General features: G+C 39.0%; 1 protein-coding gene across 5 annotated transcripts in view; it reads right to left on the reverse strand.

The window, feature by feature from the left end:
• unc5b (unc-5 netrin receptor B) overlaps nt 1-12406 on the reverse strand; it is a 140787-nt gene extending 128381 nt beyond the window's left edge. For all 5 annotated transcript variants that reach the window (XM_062058432.1, XM_062058429.1, XM_062058431.1 and 2 more), the window contains exon 1: nt 11800-12406. In XM_062058432.1, the coding sequence (XP_061914416.1) occupies nt 11800-11887 (88 nt within the window). In that variant the 5' untranslated portion in view covers nt 11888-12406. The remainder of the gene's footprint in view (nt 1-11799) is intronic.
• Between the last annotated feature and the right edge of the window lie 12558 nt (nt 12407-24964).

Below are 24964 nucleotides of genomic sequence, written 5' to 3' on the forward strand. Positions count from 1 at the left end.
TGTTGCAGACAATTTAAAAATTAAAAAATCTATTTTTTTCTCTTACTCTGGCATAATTTTTGCCCCTCAGGAGCTTCCGTAGCTTGCGCCGTCCCCTTACTGCCTTAGCGGCTGACATAGCAAAACATGGCTAATGCTAACGCTAACAAGAGCGAGACTTTTCTTTCAAAAAAATAAAAGTGTTGTCATTACTTTGGTTTTGCGGCAACAGGCGTGAAACAAATGACTGCACGATGCAAAGTTTGTTTCAAATATGCATCCGCACAACAAACTTGTTCCAGCATCTAATACCAAAGCCTCCAGCCGAGTGCAGGAAAGACAACTCTTTATGAGGCAAACAAGACACAAGAACAAACAAACTATGGGCTAAAAATCAACTCACTAAGGTGGAATCATTTACACAATGTATGGATGATAATGCCATGTACAAAAGTGTATGATGAGAAAGAAGCACAAAGTGTAGAGCTATCACTAGAGCTCTGCACACCGCCAAGATGTGTGAATGTAAAAGGCTGTGTTTACTTTATGTACTTACTGAAACAAACTATAGTCCTCTCAATATTTTAATTCATTATTTATTTGGATACAATGTATAATAGTACATTTTTTTTACAGAAGTTTGTTATTCAAGACAGAAGTTTACACTTTGGGGACCGTTTATTTGCATGCAAAATGTGCAACTGTTTTGTGTCTGTTATTCTATTCAAGCAGATGTATTGCTTCCCAAGGGAAGCTCTTAATTTAATTACTTGAAAATGATTTCATAAAAAGTACAATTTATATCTGGTCTAAAAAGAACAACATTATACAAATTAGAATTTTGCTAGGAGTAAGATGCAGTGTATGAAGTGTCATTTCAAACTACTAGTTTTTGATCCAATTTCTTTAGAAAGTAGGGAAAAAATCGGATTTTTTGTGAACAAATCTGGGATTTTATTTTTAGGCCATATCGCCCAGGCCTATAATTTGTACCTATTATGATTAAGATCTGAATTTGTGGAGCTGAGTTACAAATGTGTAATGTTTTGTGGCGAACACTAGTTTGGGCATTGCCACGCCCACATCTTATGTGTAAATTCCTTTGCAGTTTATCCTCCTATCCCTTTAGTATTTGTCATTTTAAACGCGGCTCATTTTGTCAAAGTTACTAGAATGTGTTTGTTGAAGTACGACTGTCTCCAGCTAATTTCATGACAATACGTGAATCTGGTGGCAGGGGCTATTTGTTTCTAGTTTTCAAGAGGCCCCTAAAGTCCATTCAGGAATTTCGGGTTTAGTACCCCCATAGAATGAATATTTTTCTCTGGACCAGACGCGGAAAATTGGTGAGTTTTTGTGCATGTTAAGGGCCTCCAAATTGCAATCAAAGTGGGACAAATATAATGCAAAATACAATTACAATACAATTACAAACTCCATGCCTTTGCTGCTCAGCCCTAATAATAATAGATGTTACTTGTTACGCAATTTTCTTTTAAATGTTCTTAAAGTGCTAATACAAACCAATATTTAAAACGATAAAAGCTTACCCATTGAAACAGATAAAATACTCAGACTAAAAAACTATCCGTGAAACACAAAACATGCACATTGGTGGGTTTTCTAACATTGTGTCTATTTATTTCAGTCATTTAAAAAAATAACTTATCAAAATATTTCCATGTGTATAAGTACTTTTTGAGCACATTCAACAATACCACAATAATAATGATAACCGTGATAATTTTGGTCACGATAACCATGATATGAAATGTTCATATCGTTACACCCCTAGAGCAGTATAAGGCTGTCCAGAGAAGTTTCCAGGCATAGCACAAGTCTGCATGGATGTATAGCTCAACTTTGACACCATCAACAGTCAGTTCCTTGCAATTGACGGAATTCAATAATTGATAGATTAAAAATCCCATCCTTATTGATGTGGGATCTGAACCGAAGATGTCGTTGGGGCTTGTGAAGCCCTTTGAGACACTTGTGATTTAGGGCTATATAAATAAACATTGATTGATTGATTAAATGCGAACGTGTGTGTCATGGCGTGACCCCAATGATGCAGAGAACGGCAGGCGGAATGCAAGTAAAACACAATTTATTCTTACAAAGGGGCGGGGAACCCAAAACAGCACACAAAGCATTGGTCTCGAAAGGAAGAGCAAGAATGATCCAACACTGAAAGAGGGACCCAGGTGGAACTAAATAGAACTAATTAAATAAACAAGAACATGCTGACAGGACATGGAACAGAAAGTAAAGGTGCTGCAAAACACAGGGACCAAACAGGAACCACTGACAAAACAAGAGCACCAGGAAAGGAAGTGATTCTAAACACAGGAAAACCCAAACATAACCAAACTGTCAGTAGCACTTCTGACAGTGTGAGCTTCATTGCCTCACACAGCAGAGGAGATGTGGCAGAAACATAGGCAAAGTTAGACAAAAACTAAAAAAAAGTTACTCCAGATAATAAGAATGTTAGATACCTGGAATCACTTATTTCCCTTGCTTGTAATACAGAATAATGAGTGACTTTGACTGAAGAAAAGATTTAGGTGCTGGCTTTTGACTTCAGAATAAGTGGTCAATCAATGCTCCATTAGTGACAGGCACGTTGAACAATGAAGAACCACGTAGCTTTAATTCTACCTCAGTCACCATTAGGGATGATATTTGATAAGAAATTATCGAGTTAGAGCCTATTATCGAATCCTCTTATCGAACCGATGCCTTATCGATTCTCTTATCGAGTCCAGATAGGTTGTTGTTTATGGAAAAGAACACACAATATTTGGTTTAACAAAAGCTCACTTTTATTATATAGGAAAAAAATGTAATCTAATAAATAAATAAATATTGACTGTTACCCCCCTAAAACAATAAAATTAAATAAATAAATATTGACTGTTGTTACCCAAAGTATATTAAGTGGGATTTTTCAGAAAAACAATTATATACAGTAACACAAAAACAACCTGTCTCTGTGATCACTATAGGTGTATAAATAATAATATAGCGTTAAATAAAATCAGTCCCTTGGGCACAAAACTGAAAATAATACAGCTCTCCAAAAAGTGCACTTCTGCTGCTTTTTGACATAACTGTTTGTTATGATGCTTTGACATTTTTGCACTTTATTTCTTTATTGAAAGACAATTCTATGAAGAGAAAAGTTGTTTGCAAATGTGGTTACAATGCTAAAAAAATGAAAAGTTAAAGCTAAAAAAAGAAATACACTTTATTGAGTTAAAATCTTTCTTTATGGGGGGAAAGATGTGATGTTATGAGCTAGGGAATATAACAACTACACTACCCAGCATGCAACGGGAGTGACGAGCATGCCCGGTAGCCCCGAAAAGTGTTGTTGCATGTTGCCACCTGGCAGCTAAGAATGAGGTTATGAGCACGCTGTAAAAGTAAACATCAAGAACTCAGCCAACACGCCTCGTCTGCATTATTTATAATTAGACAGACAACACATATACAGTGTGATTTTGTTTTGTTTACAAGGAAAGAAAAACAAAAGTTAAAAAAGGGAGATGTGTTGTATATATATGTATGTGCTGCGGTTGCTTTAAGACTGTTCCGACAGCTGCCGTGAAGGAGGTGCGTTGCTAGCCTGGTTGATATGTTTCCGGTTGGTCGTAAAAGTGTTCGTCCTGTGTTTGTACCCTGCTCAAATCTCTCAGTAAAGTTATTCATTGGATTATACCTTTTGTTTTGAACTTTATTACACCTTGGAGCGCTTTTTCCGGTGCATTGTTTTTCCTGCTTTCGTTATCTGCGCCTAATGACTGAGCTACGTGACGTCATTTCTTGTGATGTCACACGGAGCATTTCTGGTCGGGACGGGATTCCGGGGATTCGAATAAAGAACCAACTCTCTTTCTTTACTATAGTGGTCTCGATAACGGGTACCGGTTCTCAAAAAGGGATTTGAATCCGAGGACTCGGTTCTTTTCTTATAGAAAAACCGGGAAAACCGGTTTCGAGTATCATCCCTAGTCACCATACCAAATATTACTGCAGCACACTGTTCACATGGAGCCGATCAGGCACGCCCACTCACAGACGGTAAAGTATCATTTGCCTCGATGTAAAAACACAAGGGAGTGTGTATGTGTGTGTAGGGGGGGGATTGTAAGTTGTTTTGAAAGTCATGCTGTTGCCTAGCTGCCAAGCATGCATGCATGCGCACACATACACATGGAGGGATGCAGGATCATTTGCGTCCTCTCAGCTGAAGATATGCACTCATATGCTTGTCACTCCTGGGAGGTCTTCGTGTCATTCCCCTACTTTGGACACACCAGCTGCTCAGTGTGTGCTCTGCAACGTTAAGAGCTCCTTTTCCACCTCCACATCCACTTCCACTCATGACAAAGCGCTCCCCTAACACCCGTGTCTTACCGACCCCCGGCAACTCAAACACCCTCCCACATTCGACAGCACCCCAAGGGCAGCTGGGACCCTAATAAGCGTTACACTCAGAGAAATGGGATTCTTCACGGTGCCTTTTAAAGCCCAATACCCAAACTCTGACAGAGAGCTGACTGGGTAAAAAAATGATGGTGTGAACGAGATATGACAGAGATTGGTATATGTGGGACTGTAAAGCTATAAATACTCTTGATGAGACCATCAAGGGATGGGAGGAAGAGGAAATGGGGGATGAGTGGAGGCAATTTATTAATGTGGAGGTGGTGAAAGGTAGCTGAGATTTAAAAGACTTTTGAAAAACTACATTAGCATGTTTGTGTCAGTCTCATCTGCGTTCTGAATGCAGCACATTTGCTCTCCCGCTGCAGAGTATCCTATTAACATGCTTTAAACGGAGTTGCTCTGTGGTTAAGCCATGGCTCCAGACAGACTTGCATACAAACAGGCACAAACACGAGCATTAACAGATTGACTTGGGCCTAAGCTCAGCGTGAACTTGGCTCTGGCTGCTTCTTGAAGACAAAAACGCCTCTAATGCTAAGAAGATAAGAAGAAATCTGCATGGCCTGAAAGAACTGTTTGGGGCGAGGACACACGCCGAGTACTGGACCACAGGACCAGCCAATCAAGTGCTGACAGGGCCTCTGATCTATGGATCTCACCAAGGCTGTGTGTATGAGTCCATCTCTGGGAAGGCTCAGGATCATGGCCCCCTGTAGTGAGTCCTTATCCTATTGGTCACGATGCGCAGAGTGCTGCTGGGATCTTAAATGAAAATTCCTACACTTGCTCCAGAGTGCACCAGCAGGTCTCCCACATTAACGCACACAAATTCAACTTCTTCAAAAGAGTCAGCGCACTGTCCTTTTTAGGTCAGGTGTTAACGAGTCATATGTTTATATCTTAATTAGCAAGATCATAGTTTCACTTAAGCATGCAGGTGTGTTTGAGTGGTTTATGCAATACAGTAGAAACCATATCTCACACATTGGTCATGTGGAACTTGCGAATGAGTTCTGAGAGTGTGTGTTCTCCTGCCGTCCCCTTCACCCCACACAAAGGGGCAGAAAAAGCCCTACGGAGTCTCCTATTCATCTAAAGCACAATAGAACCCCACAGAGGTTTTCTTCCCATTTCCCTGTCTGCCCCACCCATCTCCCCCACAGGGCATGATAGAAGGGCAGTGGGGGACCCTGTCATGCCGGCCTAGCAGGCACTCCGCTCCCATCTGCCACCGAAACTCCCCCAACCCCACCTATCCAACTCTCCTCCACGCATTGGCATTCCCAAGAATTGTAACAAATACTTTTTGTAAGTCCCAAACATAACACATTAATTGCAAATATTTGCCCAATCAAATCATCAAAGGACGTCAGTGTTTTGATTAAACTCAAACGTTCCAGCTCTGTAGCAATCCTTAAAACGAAGGCTCTCAGGCGCAAGAGACTATTCAAGTCTGTCCAGCTCCGTGAAACGCTCCTCTGCTGCTCACTCCTCTCTCAATTCTTCATTGTCAGCGTCCTCCTCCATTTACCTTGCTGTTTTGCTACTTCTACAGAGACCTCGCTATTTGCGGCAGATTTATGGTCCTTCCTAACATGCACAATATTGGCAAAGCATTAAACATGTCTACTCTTATACTGTGAGCTCTCTCCATCGATAAGAGCCTTAATAAAAAACAACACCCTGGGGGATTTGTGTATGTCTTTTTCACTTTCAGCTCTGGGCCTCCCGTTCTCCTGACAATATCCTTCTTCTGTCAAAACTTTCGGTTTGTCTGCTGCTTTCCATGTTCTAGAGCTAGTCTTACTGCACATCACTTTCTTTCCCTTTTTCTCATTCTAATTCCCATTCTCCTCCTCCTCATAGCCTCATTCTTCAGTCTGTGCCAGAGGTTTAATGATGCTCGAATGGCATGGCTACGGAATTTTCTCTTTTGAAAGATATTTAAAAGCCAAGCTTTGAGAATCACCTTATCTCACCAAAGATTCATCTCTTATCCATCTGCAATTCCAGCTGGAATCCCGCTCTACTTATACAAAGTGGAACCTCCAAATTCGAATGCCCCTAAAGTAGAGCAATTTGGATCAGACCAAAATTTTCAGTAAGTCGTACAAAAACTTAAAGTGGATCTTTCATCATGTGTGACATCAGCATATCTAAATACTTTAGCATAGGCCACCAGCATCAAAGAGTTTACTCTTGGATGTTTTGCAGAACCAGTATCAATCATGGTAACGATTAGAATACACAGTGACACCTGGGTCTTCGTTTCGCCCGCTTTTCAAATAATTCGGTTTTTGACAAAAAATTTGCCCCCAGTTTTTGAATATCATCTCGATTATCGTATGGCCAAACATTACGTTGAAAAAACTAGTTCTGTCTGCCACTGTTTTATTCCGCGAAACTGAGTGACCAAATGTTGGTGACCGACACTTTGTGCTTTTTTTTTTTATTGACCACACCAACAAAATAAGTCACCATGGGGCCAATACTAGGCCTGGGTTGATAATCAATAAGTCTATAAATTGAACGCTAAATGAAAATTAACTCGATAACTTGGCCAGCATCGATAAATTGCCATGTTTGTGTGTTTTCTTCTTTTTTTGCTTCCAAACAGGGTGCAAGAAGGTTCACTTTGTGCATCGCTCTTAGCACCTGAGTGTGTTCGTTTCATAGCTAAATTAAATGGAGGGAGTGACTCCTCTTGTCAGTCATTCACAATTTTTCTGAAGGTGGGACTACTAGCTTCCCATAGCGACAAAGCCTCGCTAGTCACTGGTGAGAAGTACTGCAAGGTAACAAAAATTAGGGGGAAAAAAGATGATTGCAAAGCTAAATTTCTCGTTGTGGGAATATTTTGACTTCAAACCGAATGAGCAACAGCCTGTTAACACAGAAAAACAAGCCAGTTTGCCGAATTAATGGTGGTCGACAGGGAGAAGAAAAACCCAAAATACTCGAGATTTTAAGATTTTCCAACTGGGGAATGTACAATATTTATTTCGGTGCAATTTTTGCTAACAGAGATTGAGAGTCCATTTTATTTTCATTTATTTAGTATAATACAGTTATTTGATCAATTTGTCATTTATGTGGATTGTGTGTCGTTTTCTGCATGTAAAATTATAATCATTTTCTATACCATGTGTTTTGTGTTAATATTTCTACGTGTCTGGAACAGATTAATCGGATTTGCATTATTTTTCAACAATACCGAGATTCCTATTCCAGGAGTTCAGACTTAAGTGAGTATTTCAGTGTCATTCTAACTGGTGATGATACCACATAAAACCAGGAGTCACAGCAGTTACGGAGAAGAGCGTTTAAATGATGTAAATAACTACAGATTAGTTAGTTTGATTAATCGGACAAAACACACTTTATAGCTTCGATACGTATTTTAGGGAAAATAGTTTAATAAATAAACACATTACTACTTAATTATTTTTTCTAATGCATCCACATCATCAACATTGAAATTACAATTTTAAAATGTATGCAGAAGTAAAAATGTAAAAACTGCTCTGTTCGCTGTCACACAGATCATCATGTGCGCTCGATTACAGCGGTCGTGTGTAAACTATGTTTGCATATTTAAAGTTCCAGGCACGCCAAGCGGTCTGGATTTTTTTCATTTTTAATTTGTTACACTCATTAAAAGATTAATCGAAGCAACAGAATGCATAAATCAAAGCTTTTGCCCGAATCCATTCTATAGTTTCATCCCTAATTAAGTGCAAAAGATAAAACATGACTAAATAATGGCTTTTAGTACACACTGCTCATTAGTCATTGAATTCGAAAAATTTAAGTGTTTATAGTCCCATAATGTTACAATGACCATTAAGAATGTTAACATCTTACCTAAAAACATTCACGTGGGTTTTATCTCATCGATCCATCCATCCATTTTCTACCGCTTATTCCCTTCGGGATCGCGGGGGGCGCTGGAGCCTATCTCAGCTACAATCGGGCGGAAGGCGGGGTACACCCTGGACAAGTCGCCACCTCATCGCAGGGCCAGCACAGATAGACAGACAACATTCACACTCACATTCACACACTAGGGCCAATTTAGTGTTGCCAATCAACCTATCCCCAGGTGCATGTCTTTGGAGGTGGGAGGAAGCCGGAGTACCCGGAGGGAACCCACGCAGTCATGGGGAGAACATGCAAACTCCACACAGAAAGATCCCGAGGCCGGGATTGAACTCACGACTACTCAGGACCTTCGTATTGTGAGGCAGACGCACTAACCCCTCTTCCACCGTGCTGCCGGTTTTATCTCAATTGTTTCCAAATAGTAGATCTTTGACCCAGAACGGATCGTGTTCAGCCGTGGAGGTTCCACTGTAGTGTGGGTGCAATTGGCACACTTGTTAGAACAGCCACTCTTTCATCTTGTCTTTAAAAGCCAATTGGTACCCTAAAATCCTTCACAGCCCCCCAGTAGCCCCCCTTGGAGGGTAAGTTACGCCGATGAGAAGCAAGCAGCTGTTACCCTCCCACTTCTTGCTCCTTTGCTGTCCACAATGTGAGCATCATAAGCACATTTTTAAATATTAACAAAGACCACTTTGCACGTATGAATAATACAGCAGAGAGGCCAGTGGCTGGCCAGCGATCCCATCCCCTGCCGCCTGATGGCCATAAAACTAATGCATTGCCTCGGGACAGAACGTGCTTGTGTCTCGTCAACACTGACGGGACCGGCCTGACGAACCACTCTGGTTGAAGCTTAGCCCAAAGAGATTTCTTTTGTAGCTTTATTGCCCAATGTATTGAGTTACCTGTTGACTGCAGTTTCAGTTGACACTTTAATCTAGTCGGACATCACAATTGTGTCCTTTAAGGCTACTTTATTCAAGTTTAAAGTTAAGAAGCTATTTAATTATTAAAGACACTACAACTGTACACACTGTATTTATACAAATATATACAGTACTGTATGTACAAAATGTTTCCTATTGAAGACATTATGTGGCGTCCATAATGTTTTATTGTATCTCTCCATCAAACAAGCTAACGGTTCATGCAGATTTGTGGTAAAAGAAATCAATACAAACAAATAATCTGCTGCACTGTTGATCAAAATGAGATTACCACACTTAACAGCAACATTCACCCAGCCTTTCAAGGAAATGCCTGACATGTTACAGACTCCAACTTTGCACACTTAACTGCCACTTACAGTAGATACTTTGCTCTCCTCCTGTCTTGACCCCCTTAATCCCCCAGGGTCATACCAACATTTACCTGATGTGTTGCAAAAACAGCGCAAACACACCTCCCACATGCCAGCTCAGTAAAAATAACACTAATAGCACACAAGTACTTATTGAGTGTGTAAACACTGAAGAACAATTGCAGAAATGTGAAACAAACACAATATATCTCCGTTTCTGTCTCTCCTATAGACACAAATTGAGGCACACTGATCTTTTGTCCCCTTTGGTGTCCCCCCTCCTCCCAGCTCTGCTCCCCTAACAGGACCTCCCTGCAATACTCCACGCTTAATATCAACAATTCTCATGCGAGGATTTCAGAGCGGTCTACAATTTTAATAAACGTAAGCTGCTTTTCTTCGCCGCCTGCTCAGGGAATAATACACGCACGCACACACACACACACACACACACACACACACACACACACACACACACACACACACACACACACACACACACACACACACACACACACACACACACACACACACACACTCTCACACGTGTATTGTTCCTGAAAGGGAGGGGTCAGGACTGACCACAGACCTGTAGAGACAATCGGTGTGTCATTATACTGCAGTCATTAATGCCAGAAGTAAACTTTGCACACTGTGTTCACTTCAGTGGTCTTTTTGGTAAATCTTCTGGATTGTTCTTTTTTTCCCTCCTCACTGTAAAGCAATCTTAATCCACTAAACCCCGGGATTTTTCTGTTTCATGTTGCAGTCTGACAAAAGCAAGGGAGGGAACGTCCAGGCTCCAACACAGGAGATGACCACTGCCACCTCAGTTGTCCAAGTCCCATTAGCTCATCTACAGTGACCTATGACCTTTGTGCCAAGTGAAGCATCTCCATTAGAGCTGGCTGCTGCCTCAACATAATCATAATCAGCGGCTCAGTGAATTAACTTGTGGTTAGAGTGTCCGCCCTGAGATCGGTAGGTCGTGAGATGAAACCCCGGTCGAGTCATACCAAAGACTATACAAATGGTACCTATTACCTCCCTGCTTGGCACTCATCATCAAGGGTTGGAATTGGGGGTTAAATCACCAAAAAATGATTACAGAGCGGGGCCACCGCTGCTGCAAACTGCTCCCCTCACCTCCGAAGGGTTAAACAAGGGGATGGGTCAAATGCAGAGAGTAATTTCACCACACCTAGTGTGTGTGTGACTATCAGTGGTACTTCAACTTTATTACAGTACTCATGTCTTTAAAAGAGCAACTAACCTAAATCAAAAACACTTTAAATACTGTTTTTGTTTATTTTAGGGGGAACCTTGGTCACTTTGCGGTGGGTAAGTTGGATTTGTTGATTTTCCAAGTAGAAGAGACTATAAAAATGGGACCCATTGCCTCCCTGCTTGGCACTCAGCATCAAGGGTTGGATTGGGTGTTATATCACCAAAATGATTCCCGAGCGCAGCCACCGCTGCTGCTCACTGCTCCCCTCACCTCCCAGGGGGTGGAACAAGGGGATGGGTCAAATGCACAGGGTAATTTCACCACACCTAGTGGTACTTTAACTTTAATTACAGTACTCATGTCTTTAAAAGAGCAAGTTACCTAAATCCAAAACACTTTATATACTGTTTTTGTTTATTTTAGGGAGAACTTTAGTCACTTTGCGGTGGGTAAGTTGGATTTGTTGATTTTCCAAGTAGAAGAGACTATAAAAACGGGACCCCATTACCTCCCTGCTTGGCACTCAGTATCAAGGGTTGGAATTGGGGGTTACATCACCAAAATGATTCCCGAGCGCAGCCACCGCTGCTGCTCACTGCTCCCCTCACCTCCCAGGGGGTGGAACAAGGGGATGGGTCAAATGCACAGGGTAATTTCACCACACCAAGTGGTACTTTAACTTTAATTACAGTACTCATGTCTTTAAAAGAGCAACTACCCTGAATCCAAAACACTTTATATACTGTTTTTGATTATTTTAGGGAGAATCTTAGTTACTTTGCGGTGGGTAAGTTGGATTTGTTAATTGTCCAAAGAGTGTCTGAATTACGTACTATTATCTCGTAAAAGATGCTCATGTTAACTTTTTAAATTGTTGCCAATGCTTACCATAACTACTACTACTACTAATAATAATAAATAATACTTTGTATATATTTTCTGAACTTACCGGTATCACACACGACATATCCCCCGAGCAGGAGCAGAAGCACAACAGAACCGCCAGCTTGTCCACGCTGCATTCGAAAAGAGAGCATCTTTTCCGGCTACTCTGCCGCAAAGCGTCCGGGGGATGTTCGCATACACAAATAAGTGTTTCTTCTCCGGAAATGCGATATATCTGTTCACAAAATAGCAAGAAGCAGAGTCCGATCCCACCATTAAGTGACAGTCTGGTGTAATTTCTCCTCCAAGGAACTTTACAACGAAAACATGTCGTTAGTCATCCAGGCTGCGGTTATAAGTTAGCGTGTTTAAAATAACAGCGGTAAAAAAAAAAGTCATCAAAAAAGTTTAAGCTAAGTTAACTGATAAAAGAGTAAAAAAAACCAAAGCAAAATAACATCGAAAAGATTAATTCGCGCTCGTCAAATAGCCCTGTTGGAAGCAGGCCGGTCGCCCGAGTCTACCAGAGGCACTCTGGACTTGTTTCCAGTCCGCCAGGTGTAAACAAGGAGACGCAAGGAGCAGGACTAGCAGATCCCGCCTGGCCAATCACGTGGCATCCTCCTCCTCCTCCTCTTCATCCCAATGAAGACTGAACAAGTGCATGCAAGTTCAGTGCACGCCAAGAGGAAGAAGATGGAGAGAGAGAGGCAGAGAAAGAGAGAGAGAGAGAGAGAGAGAGAGAGAGAGAGAGAGAGAGAGAGAGAGAGAGAGAGATAGAGAGAGAGAGAGAGAGAGAGAGAGAGAGAGGATTATCTATCTATCTATCTATCTATCTATCTATCTATCTATCTATCTATCTATCTATCTATCTATCTATCTATCTATCTATCTATCTATCTATCTATCTATCTATCTATCTATCTATCTATCTATCTATCTATCTATCTATCTATCTATCACCACTCATGATGTTATTGTTTCCTGTCAATCGACTTTCCCAATCATAATTGTACCGACGGTGGCCACAAGGGAGCGCCCTTTGATTAATGAGCCTGACTCCAAATGTGGATTCCATACAGCACAATCCAGTGTCATTTCCAGTGGACACTGCTGGATATTCAATTTGCTGTTTGAGGGCAAAACAAAACAGTGCAATAATTACAATAGTAGGCTACAAATAAGATTTTTGACACTGCGTGTTCTCATTTAGGGTTTATAAAAAAATAAAAATTAATAAATATATCCATTTTCTACCGCTTGTCCCGTTTGGTGTCGCAGGGGGTGCTGTAGCCTATCTCAGCTGCATTTGTATATGTATAAGTATACCGGTATATCATACATCATGACAGTACTCGTCGAATCCGACTGACTGCGGGAGATATATATATATACATGTATAAAATATATATATATATATATATATATATATATATATATATATATATATATATATATATATATATATATATATATATATATATATATATATATATATATATATATACCTAGTATATACCTAGTATAAATGCATATATGGGTATATGCATTTAAAAAAAAACTCCTTTCCACCCCAGTGGGGTGGTATCTGTGTCATCCTCAAGTTCGGGTCCTCTACCAGAGGGTTCTGCGCAGTATCTTGGCTGTTCCTAGGACTGCGTGCTTCTGGACTGAGGCTTCAGATGTTGTTCCTGGGATCTGTTGGAGCCACCCTCCCAGATTGGGGGTTACTGCTCCGAGCGCCCCCACTACCACGGGGACCACGCTAGCCTTGACCTTCCACATCCGTTCCAGCTGCTCTTTCAACCCTTGGTACTTCTCAAGTTTTCTGCTCTTTGGCCACCACCACTATATCTGGTTGGTTAGCCAGAAGCTGTTTGTAAGTCTGGAGCTGAAGTCCCACAGAACCTTGGCCCTGTTGTTCTCAGCCACCTTCTGTGGTATGGCATATATATATATATATATATATATATATATATATATATATATATATATATATATATATATATATATATATATATATATATATATATATATATATATATATATATATATATATATATATATATATATATATATATACATACACTACCGTTCAAAAGTTTGGGGTCACCCAAACAATTTTGTGGAATAGCCTTCATTTCTAAGAACAAGAATAGACTGTCGAGTTTCAGATGAAAGTTCTCTTTTCCTGGCCATTTTGAGCGTTTAATTGACCCCACAAATGTGATGCTCCAGAAACTCAATCTGCTCAAAGGAAGGTCAGTTTTGTAGCTTCTGTAACGAGCTAAACTGTTTTCAGATGTGTGAACATGATTGCACAAGGGTTTTCTAATCATCAATTAGCCTTCTGAGCCAATGAGCAAACACATTGTACCATTAGAACACTGGAGTGATAGTTGCTGGAAATGGGCCTCTATACACCTATGTAGATATTGCACCAAACACCAGACATTTGCAGCTAGAATAGTCATTTACCCCATTAGCAATGTATAGAGTGTATTTCTTTAAAGTTAAGACTAGTTTAAAGTTATCTTCATTGAAAAGTACAGTGCTTTTCCTTCAAAAATAAGGACATTTCAATGTGACCCCAAACTTTTGAACGGTAGTATATATATATATATTTACAGTACAGGCTAAAGTTTGGACACACCTTATCATTCAATGCATTTTCTTTATTTTCATGTCTATAGATATGTCTTGTAGATTGTCTTGTAGATATGTCTTGTAGATTGTCACTGAAGGCATCAAAACTATGAATGAACATATGAGGAGTTATGCACTGAACAAAAAAAGGTGAAATAACTGAAAATATGTTTTATATTCTAGTTTCTTCAAAATAGCCACCCTTTGTGCTGATTACTGCTTTGCACACTCTTGGCATTCTCTCGATGAGCTTCAAGAGGTAGTTACCTGAAAGGGTTTTCATATAACAGGTGTCATTGTTATGATCCCTTTAGTGAAAATCTACAACGTAAATAGTCTTGAAAATAAGGAAAACACATTTAAATGAGAAGGTGTGTCCAAACTTATGGCCTGTACTGTATATATATAAATATCAAATGCACTTGAAAGACTCTCAGATCATGGGAACACAATTATCAGAATAGTTTTATTGCCATTGTTTGAGAACGGGTTCAAAAACTAGGAATTTTTCTTGGTGCAAACGTGCGACATAAAAACATACAACACATATTTGGTAATAAAAAGAGCTGTAACTGAGCTATCAGCTAGACTTAGAAGGAATTCAAGGAATTCAAGGAGCTGCTGTTAGGAGTTATTGTTCATTTGCCTGATGGCCGAGGGGAAAAAACTATCTGGCTTGATGAGACAATAGATTGACATTTTTGGCATGTATGCCAAGCATCATGTTTGGAGGAAACCAGACACCGCTCGCCACCAAGCCAATACCATCTCTACAGTGAAGCATGGTGGTGGCAGCATCATGCTGTGGGGATATTTTTCAGTGGCAGGTACTGGGAGACTAATCAGGATAGAGGGAAATATGAGTGCAGCAATGTACAGAGACATTCTGATTAAAAACAAAGGCTTATTAAGTAACCTGATGGAGCTTGAGAGGTGCCACAAAGAGGAATAGGTGAAACTGCCCAAAGATAGGCCAATATTTTGGCATTGTATTCAAAAACACTTAACGCTGTAATTTCTGCCAAAGGTGCATCAACAAAGTATTGAGCAAAGGCTGTGAATGCATATAAATAGGATTGTTTTCATGTTTTATACATCTACTAACTTTTTATGCAAATTATAGGGTATTGTCTGTAGAATTTTGAGAACAAAAATGAGTTCATTCCAATTTGGAATACGACTGTAACATAACAAAATTTAGAACAAGCGAAGCGCCGTGAATACATTCCGAATGCAATGTACATGTTTTTGGCCTAAATTAAGTTTCATTTATGTATTATATGTATTAAAGTGCAGTATTTGTCTTATTTTATATTGTTATATTGTGGTGATCAATAAAAGTAGCAGCACAAAGGTTGAAAAAAAAGTTTTTGTTTTTGCGTGTTTTGCCAAATCTGTAGACATTGTGCAGCGTTTTCTTCGTTCAGTGCGCGCGCAAAAAGAGGACAATGTTGTGGCAAGACCAAAGGGCACGCCACTAAATCTCTTGAACTACTCAAAATGTCTGTTTGCCCATCTCTGACAACTTTATTTATTTTTGTACAAAATATCTGGATGACTAATTTTAATCTGTAGTGGGCTCTGTTTTGCATGAAGAAGCACATGGAACATGTAAATTAATGTATATCAGGGCACTTTGTATTAAATTTTACAGCAAAGGTTTTCCCAGACACTTCCTGCTCCGTCACTGATAAGAATATAATGGCAAATTTGCCCTCAAATTCTCTGCGGCTGTTGTGGTGCACAGTATTAGTGCTTTTCTCATGAGTCTATTGGTACTGGGTTCAAATCCTAATTGGTGTTGAGGTAGCAATATTTATAAATATGTTTTAATAATGTTAAAATACTTTTTGCATTAAAAAAATAAAATACAATTATTGAACAGTTTTTTCTACATTAATTTGTTTTAGTACAAAACATCCATCCATCCATTTTCTACCGCGTGTCCCTTTTTTTGGGCGGGGGGAGATGCGGGGGTACTGGAGCCTATCTCAGCTGCATTCGGGCGGAAGGCGGGACCTGGACAAGTCACCACCTCATCACAGAGTACAAAACATGCATAAGATTAAATTCAAGTTTGATTAAAAAAGTATAAAAATTGTTTCACATTAATAAAATGTTACAAATGTAAAGGAAATTCAAGGTTTAATTGTTTTAATTGTATTGATTTATGTAATTAGATATTTATGTAATTAGATTGATGTGCAGGACACTCGAAAAAACATTATTTTACAATTAATTTTAACATGCATTAGTGCATTCTATTTCATGGGGATGCAAAGTAGAGAAAGCAAAGACAATAAAAGTATGCTTGGAGTTGAATTTGATGTGTGAGAACGTGAAAGTCCTGACTTTAACCCAATCAAACACCAGTGCATAAAAAAACCAAAGGCATTTTTGAAATGACAAGAAGTAGGAAACCTAAAACGACAAAGGACACTCTAGTCTAAAACCTAACAAGGCATTAACCATCTGGGCGGGTGGTGACACCTTTTTTAATTAAAAATGTAAAAGTCGAGGGCACCTACTGTGTACCGCAATATTGGATAAGTTAGGGGATGCCACCCATACTGTATGTGGAGACCCATACAGGGTACAAAGCAATGAAAAAACTAGGTTATTATTAAAAAACATAAAGCATCATTGTTGAGGCATCACTAACCCTCTAGTGCATTGTGTTGCAGCCTTGACATAAAATAGTGCAAACTGCATATCTCTGTAAAACAGAGGGGCTCTAAACATAGGGATATGTTCCAGAAGATGCCATAATTGAATATCATTTTCAGGAATGATTAGGTTGACCTATTCAGGAGACTAATTGTTTTTTTTGCAAGCCAGAGAACGTGTTTAATAGATTTTGGTTGAAGTGAATAAGGCAAAATAAAAGGCGCTAGCCTGCAGGCTTTCAGCCCACCACAAAGACTTTTAACCTTTTAATCAAATGAATAACAAAGCAGACACGAAGATGTCCTACTGATTTGGTGTGCTGTATATTTCAAAAGTTTAAACCTTTTGTTCATCTTTTGCCCTAAGTCAGCTATGATAGGCTTCAGCTTCCCACAACCCATAACAAGGATAAGCGGTAGAAAATGAATGACTGGTATTTTCAGAAATCTAAGTAGGGATGGACCAATGGCTAAATGTTTTTGATCAACTATGCTAACAAAAATTGGGGAAATGTTAAATGAAATGTTCTGAATCAGTGGTTCTCAAACTTTTAGAACCACCTAAAAAACAACTTAGCTCTCCAAGCACCATGAGGCAGAGGTTTTAGTTAACAGATATATTTATATTTTTGGCCACTGTAACATTACACACAGTTTGAACAGTAACCCTGTTTGAATATAGGAAAATAAAACACTGTACTTTAATCAAGTGATTCTTTGACGTACCACTAGTGGTACACACATCACAGTTTGACAATCACTGTTCTGAACTCCTGCCAGTACCAGTTAGTGTTTTATTTAACAGAATACAGTATAGCTGCCCAGAGATGGTGCGATATGCAGTGTTTTCTGCAGTGGACAGTTTTTTGCTGCTTTTGTCAGAGTTACATATTTTGGAAAAAACAGTAGCCATTTTATGCAAAACATGTCTAGGACACTGGCTTTGAAAATCTACACATATGTAGCTCACTATGGCTGAAGTCATACTGTTTTATTAGTGACCAAATTTTAAAACTGACCCGAATCTACCAAAACCCTTCAGTTATTAAAACATAATACAATACAACATTAATTATTTACATACCACAACTGTCAGATTGCGTTAAATAAGTCATGTTTCTTAGTTGCTCGTCTGCTTCATTGTTTACCATCCATCCATCCATCCATTTTCTACCGCTTGTTGCTTTCGGGGTCGCGGGGGGTGCTGGAGCCTATCTCAGCTACAATCGGGCAGAAGGCGGGGTACACCCTGGACAAGTCTCCACCTCATCACAGGGCCAACACAGAGAGACATACAACATTCACACTCACATTCACACACTAGGGCACATTTAGTGTTGCCAATCAACCTATCCCCAGGTGCATGTCTTTGGAAGTGGGAGGAAGCCGGAGTACCCGGAGGGAACCCACGCAGTCATGGGGAGAACATGCAAACTCCACACAGAAAGATCCCGAGCGCAGGATCGAACCCAGGACCTTCGTATTGTGAGGCAGACGCACTAAGCCCTCTGCCACCGTGCTGCCCATTGTTTACCATTGGTTTAAAATTACCATCATCACTCCTATGTTGCTTTGCCAAAACTTTAAAACACTTTTTCCACGTGGCTCATCTCTCTAGGTCACTGGTGTGTGTGTGCGTGCGTGTGTGTGTGTGTGTGTGTGTGTGTGTGTGTGTGTGTGAGTGACATAACGAAAAGCTCTGACTCACTTGGGGATAAGTCGTTTGGCATCACTGTCTGGTTTGTGTCATTCTCTGATAATGATGACACCATCTTTTTCTGTCTTTTTTTAAGAAAAAGAATGAGCCATTTAGCCACTACAATAAAGGCTAAAGGCAATATATGATGACAAATATGTGGTAAGAAGCAATACATAATACAAAACTGGAAAAGCACTCAGGGAGCGCAGATAGTAAAGAATCCTTTAAAAAAAAAAAAAATCACAAGTCCGGATTGCATATTACTTATCCATTTTCTGACATTTTCTGAAAGTTTCATCAAAATCCCACCCATGACTTTTTGAACTACGCTCCAATAAACTAAACGGAGTGGACCTTCTTGTCAGTCATCCACTCTCTTTGTCTCTGTGGGGGGAGGCCAGACCGCTGCCAACATACACATGCAGAAAAACTCAGCCTCGTAACAAACGTAAGGTAACGTAGTAGACATTATTTTATATCACCCCCAAAATCTAATCATTGGTTCTTTATCCCGTTTTGGACATTTCTTAAACGTTTCATTAAAATCTGTTCATACCTTTTTAAATTATGCTGCTAACTAACTAACTAACTAACTAACTAACTAACTAACTAACTAACTAACCAACTAACTAACTAACTAACTAACTAACTAACTAACAAACTAACAAACTAACTAACTAACTAACTAACTAACTAACTGACTAACTAACTAACTAACTAACTAACTAGCTAACTAACTAGCTAACTGACTAACCAACCATCCAGCTAGCTAACTAACTAACTAAGTAAGTAACTACTGACTTGGAAGTGATAATAAGGTTACAATAGCATCAAAGCTAGTGTGCTGGTCCACCAATATCATAGAACACTAAAGTATCTGATCCAAGGTTGCCATGGCAATAGCAGTTACACTGTTCCCTATTTTGTTGCGTCACATAGGTATACTATATTTACAAACTGTGTTGCAAATCCTCATAGTGTTGCTTTGATAGAGTATGCACATCAGTAAGGAAATACTAATTTGGTATGTTCAATCCATGATGCTGTTTATGCAACGTGTCCCTGCTTTGAGGATGTGTGTGTATGTGTGTGTGTGTCCCTGTCACTTTTCATTGACTTCACCTGTCCTCCACCCGCTTAATCCCTGGACACACCTGGGCTGATTGGCTTCAGGGCTTTTAGCAGATTGCATGTGTCACACTTAGGACAATTACACTGATTGTTGCCCTAGAAACTCTGCTGCCTGAACAACTCCTTCAGTGATGTGTTTTTAGACACACAGCATGACCCAATATTTCTATGTGCACATTTGCTTGAAAAGGGAAGATATTTACTTTAAATCATCCTTGAGTTAAGGTGATTGATCTGAGGCAGACAGCAGTTGAGGATTTCTGGGTATAGGTATTCACAGTAGACAGGAAGCCTAATATTCAGCATTACACGCTAATGACTGTGATCACACTGAGCTGTCCTCCTGGACTGGCACAGATGTCACTAGTAAACAAACATCACGGTAACAACAGCAAGTAATACAATGACTGACACTGGTGCTGAATTATTGGCGTAGACTGGAAAACTCAAAGTCCCCAAAGATAACTGATTTCATTACTTGGAAAAGAAAAGAGGCTGTGCACAGTTTGCACACACTATTGTTTGTTGAAAAAGTGAAAAAACATGAACATTGTATAAGAAATAATACTCATCGTATGAAATGCATTTAAAGTCGACGGGACTTTTTCACTGTATACAATGCATATTATGGAGGTATGTAAAAAGTATTTAAGTAATTGTGCATATTCAAAGATATGTGCATTTTTATACAGTAGAACCTCAACTTAGGAGTGCCCTAACATTAAAGTGGTTTGAGATAAGAGCTAATTGTTATGTTTTAAGTTGCAAGCTATGTTTAGAAAATGCCATAAGATACGATAAGATAAGATAAGAGCCGCCCAAATCATCTGGTCGCTGGCATTAGCTTATAGCAAGAAATCAACCTTAAATTTGTTTTCCAACCATGGCTAAGAAGAAAGTGAGCGTGTGTGTGTGTGGAACGGTGATGATATTCATTGACTTAAAAAAAAGAATTATCAGAAATATGACCGAGTGTGTCGTCAAGCAATTTTAGCGTATTCTCCGCTAGTCCGCACCTTACTGAACCAGAATGAGTCCAACACCAGCCAAGAATGAAAATGATATCTAAACGGTGTGCATTTATGAACAAAATAAAATAAAATAAATATATATATATATATATATATATATATATATATATATATATATATATATATATATATATATATATATATATATATATATATATATATATATATATATATATATATATATATATATATACATATATGGTAACACTTTAGTATGGGGAACATATTCACCATTAATTAGTTGCTTATTAACATTCAAATTAGTAACAAATTGGCTCTTAATTAGTCATTATTAAGTAGTTATTAATGCCTTATTCTGCATGACCTTATTATACAACCAGTAAACCATTAACTAAGCGTCTTCCCTCAATAACCTCAGAATTATTGCTTATTAGTAACCCTAACCATAGCCCTAACCCTAACCCTTATATGTTCCCCTAGTGTCCAAATAACTCTAAATTAAGTCTCTGTTACTTAGAATATGTTCCCCATACTAAAGTGCTCAATACCGGGGTAGAGCGGAATATACGTTAGGTCAGGAAAACACACAGAGGCTATTTCATCCCTACAAGCCTGTTTCAGCTAAACAAGCAAACACCAATTAAATTGATTTCAATTCATTTTAATGGGAGATGTTGATTTGAGATACAAGTGTTTTGGGTTAAAAGCTCTGTCAAAGAACCAATTAAGATCATAAATTGAAGTGCTATTGTATTTTTTACAAACTTTCTTTGCGAGTAAAACTCCAGTATACAGTAAGATCATGTGACATACACAAATGTGTTGTCACATTTTTGTTTTTTATGTATTTGCTTTTGTATTTTTAAGAGCCTCAGTGTTCAGTAGAATGAGCAGTGAACTGATAATTCAGGCACAGGCCTATTCCACCTTTCGCCACCAGGTGGCAAAACCCCTTCTGTGAGACAGGTAGTATAGGTGGTCACGTGACGTCTTCTCTTCAGATGAACAAGGAAAGAGAAACGTAACAACACACAAGCTGACTCTGTCTCCTTTTTGTCCTGTTTTATCAGGTAAATACAATATTAGAACATACTACATGTTCTCTATGAGCGCTTTATGGTGTAAAGCAAAGATTCTCTTGGTTCTTTACCAGAAATGTCGTGATTTTGTAGAACTTTGATGTGTGAAGTGAATCTCAGTGTAAACATACAGATTCATGGCAGCCATGTTACTGCTGCTTAAAAACGTGTCCTTTTGTTTGTTTCTGTGACAGTATTATGTTGCTCCCTGCAGTATTTGAAGCTCCGTTTTTCTAGTGTTTTATATGAGTGATGCCTGTTGCATTTGAGACAGTATATTTTCGTTTTTGATTTAGGTAGTTGTTTCTCTACTGAAGTGCCTTGTAATGAATCTTACTAGTCCATTGTGTTATGCCAATGCAGTATTTAGCCTACCTTTTGGGGTCCATATTTTGTGAATTGTGGTTTCATGATAAATGCCAATTCATGGTTTGGATAAATAAGTCCATGTTTATGTGGAACGTTAAAGGACAACTCCGTTCTAAAAATATAATTGGTAAATGCCAACGTTAAGAACCAGTTGATTGATACTGTGAACATAAAACATATGGGAATATGAAGGAAATGATGTTTATTGTGATTTTGATGATGATGTGTAAGAAAAGAAGAAGATATGGGTTTATTGTAATTTTGTGAATGTGATAATTGAATACTGAAACTCTTTAAACAGAAAGAAAGAAAGTGAATTAAGTTGATAATTGTTTAATAAATGAGATGAACAAGGAAAGAGAAACGTAACAACACACAAGCTGACTCTGTCTCCTTTTTGTCCTGTTTTATCAGGTGAACAACACTGCAGAGCAGTTTGTAAAATATAATCTGTCAACATAGCCACACCCCTGGGGCGTGTTACAATCACTTACTTTTTACATTATTTAAACTTACTTTGTTTTTTAAAGTATGGTCATGGTTATATAGTCTTATTTTTTTTCCGGAACTGCCTGACAAGTTACATTATAAACACATAGTTACACTTGCACAAATGTTCGAATAGGAGCATTTAGAAGCAGAGCTTATTTAATCTTAATGTCTCAGCAATTATTCATAGTTTTCTTGTCACTTCTTGTGTTTAAATGTTATTGCTTCATCAATTTATATTATTATCATAAAACAACTTATATTAAGAATATTACGTTTCGATGTTTTAACTAATTCTGTTTCGTCATTTACAGTTTAGCTGCATTGGCAGAAAAGGGGATCTTGTTTTCTTTTCATCTTTTATTGTTTTTTTTTATAAATGGTTGATTTATATAGGCTAGTAAGTAATCAACCATTTATAAATACACATTAGTAGGCTAAATGAACCTCTTTAACATTTTATTGTTTTTAATAATTAGATTATTGACTGGAGTTGATAAATGGAAGTGACGTCAGACTGCAGTATTTCAGTGTGGATGTCAACACTAATTAAAGCTAACATCTTGCAGGAAGTAGACACTGGAGAATGTTGGTATTCAAGCTACAGTACAACAAAAGTCAGTATTTTGTTGATCAGTGTTTAGGTTGAAACATCCCTGTAAGATGAATCAGGCTTTTAATATGTTTGGCTTGTGGGAGTATGGAACCCTCTGTGGGCCTGTGTCAGGTAATGTCTCAGTCTATTAGCCCTGATATGAACTATAAACCAACATTTTGTTTATGACAAGGGGCATCGGAGCATTGTTGAGTGATGATATTTCATAAGGGAAGCATTATGTACACTTCATAATATTGGCTGCTCAGCACATTTGCTCTGCTTGTCCGGTCTTCCTTTTTTATGGCTGCAGAGGGCTTTAGGACACTGTAAGTCAGTGCTTCCTCTATGAAAGCAACATAATGGCTCTATTTCTCCACGCATATGTGTGATTCATGACCCCAGGCATCCAACTGTGTTTTACACAAATAACTTTTTTAGACAATATAGGGTAACGCCTGCGGGTAAAAAAACAAAAAAAAATTTTTTTTTTTTTTTTTTTTGCTATCCTTCATCATCCATCGTTGCTGTTCACCTGTGTCACCTTTGTAATGATTGCTCTCTGGCTATGAGTGCGCATGCATGATTTACCATTAGCTTTAGAGGGTGCAGGATGAAAGGGAGAAGAAAGACTACTTTTTGTCTCATGCAAGATGTTTGAAAGAGAGTAAGGATGAGAGGTGCACACACACACACACTAGGATGCAAGCACATGCTCACAAAGGCAGTATAAAGTTGTAAAGGGAGAAAGTGAGGATCGGCTGCAGGGTTACCAGGAGGCCCATTTTATTAATCACAGTCTTGATCTAGAGAGGAACACCGGCAACTCTGTTGCCACCACGGCACTTCTGACGACCATAGACAATGTATGGAGGCGAAACACATCCCTAAAAACAAAGTACGGTAGAGCCCATAAAGTCTAATACCCCAAGGAATTCAGAGTTTGGATTTGGAAATTTTATTTAAGTTTCACAAAGCTTCTGAGCTTTAACCGCCGTCGTGAAATTACATCAGATGACATTTTAGCAAATATTGCTAATAGATTAGATGTACAGTACCTAGCAATTATTTCTCATGACTCAATGTTTGACATTCTTTGCTGGTGTTGTTGGTCCAGATTCTAAGATGTAGAGATGGCAGGCGAAGTGCAGGTGAGAGGGGCGGTGCAGGAAGAACAAAAACAAGATGTGTAGCGGGGAAGTGCACAAAGGGCAAACGGGCTAAGGAAGCATAAAGAAAACACTAAACTCACAGCAAATGTCCTGGAAACCAGCAAAAGACCAAGCTGAACTAAACACACCCTAATCAACAATACAACGGAGCATTTCTAGCTCCTTCAAAAGATTTCTAGCTTCCTCAAAGAGGAAATAATCAAAGAAACACAGCGAAAGAACAGGACCCAAAGCAGGTTACACAGAGAAGTCACGATTCATTCACTCCACATTCACAGTTGCTTAGGGGTGGACGGACAGAAACAGCCTCTCCGACCACCACCACCTAACATTCAGTGTGAATGGCACTCGGAGAAAAGTAGGTGAAGTAATTAAGAACACACGAACAGTC

The sequence above is a fragment of the Entelurus aequoreus genome, linkage group LG09, assembly GCF_033978785.1.
Source record: "Entelurus aequoreus isolate RoL-2023_Sb linkage group LG09, RoL_Eaeq_v1.1, whole genome shotgun sequence".
Taxonomy (NCBI): domain Eukaryota; kingdom Metazoa; phylum Chordata; class Actinopteri; order Syngnathiformes; family Syngnathidae; genus Entelurus; species Entelurus aequoreus.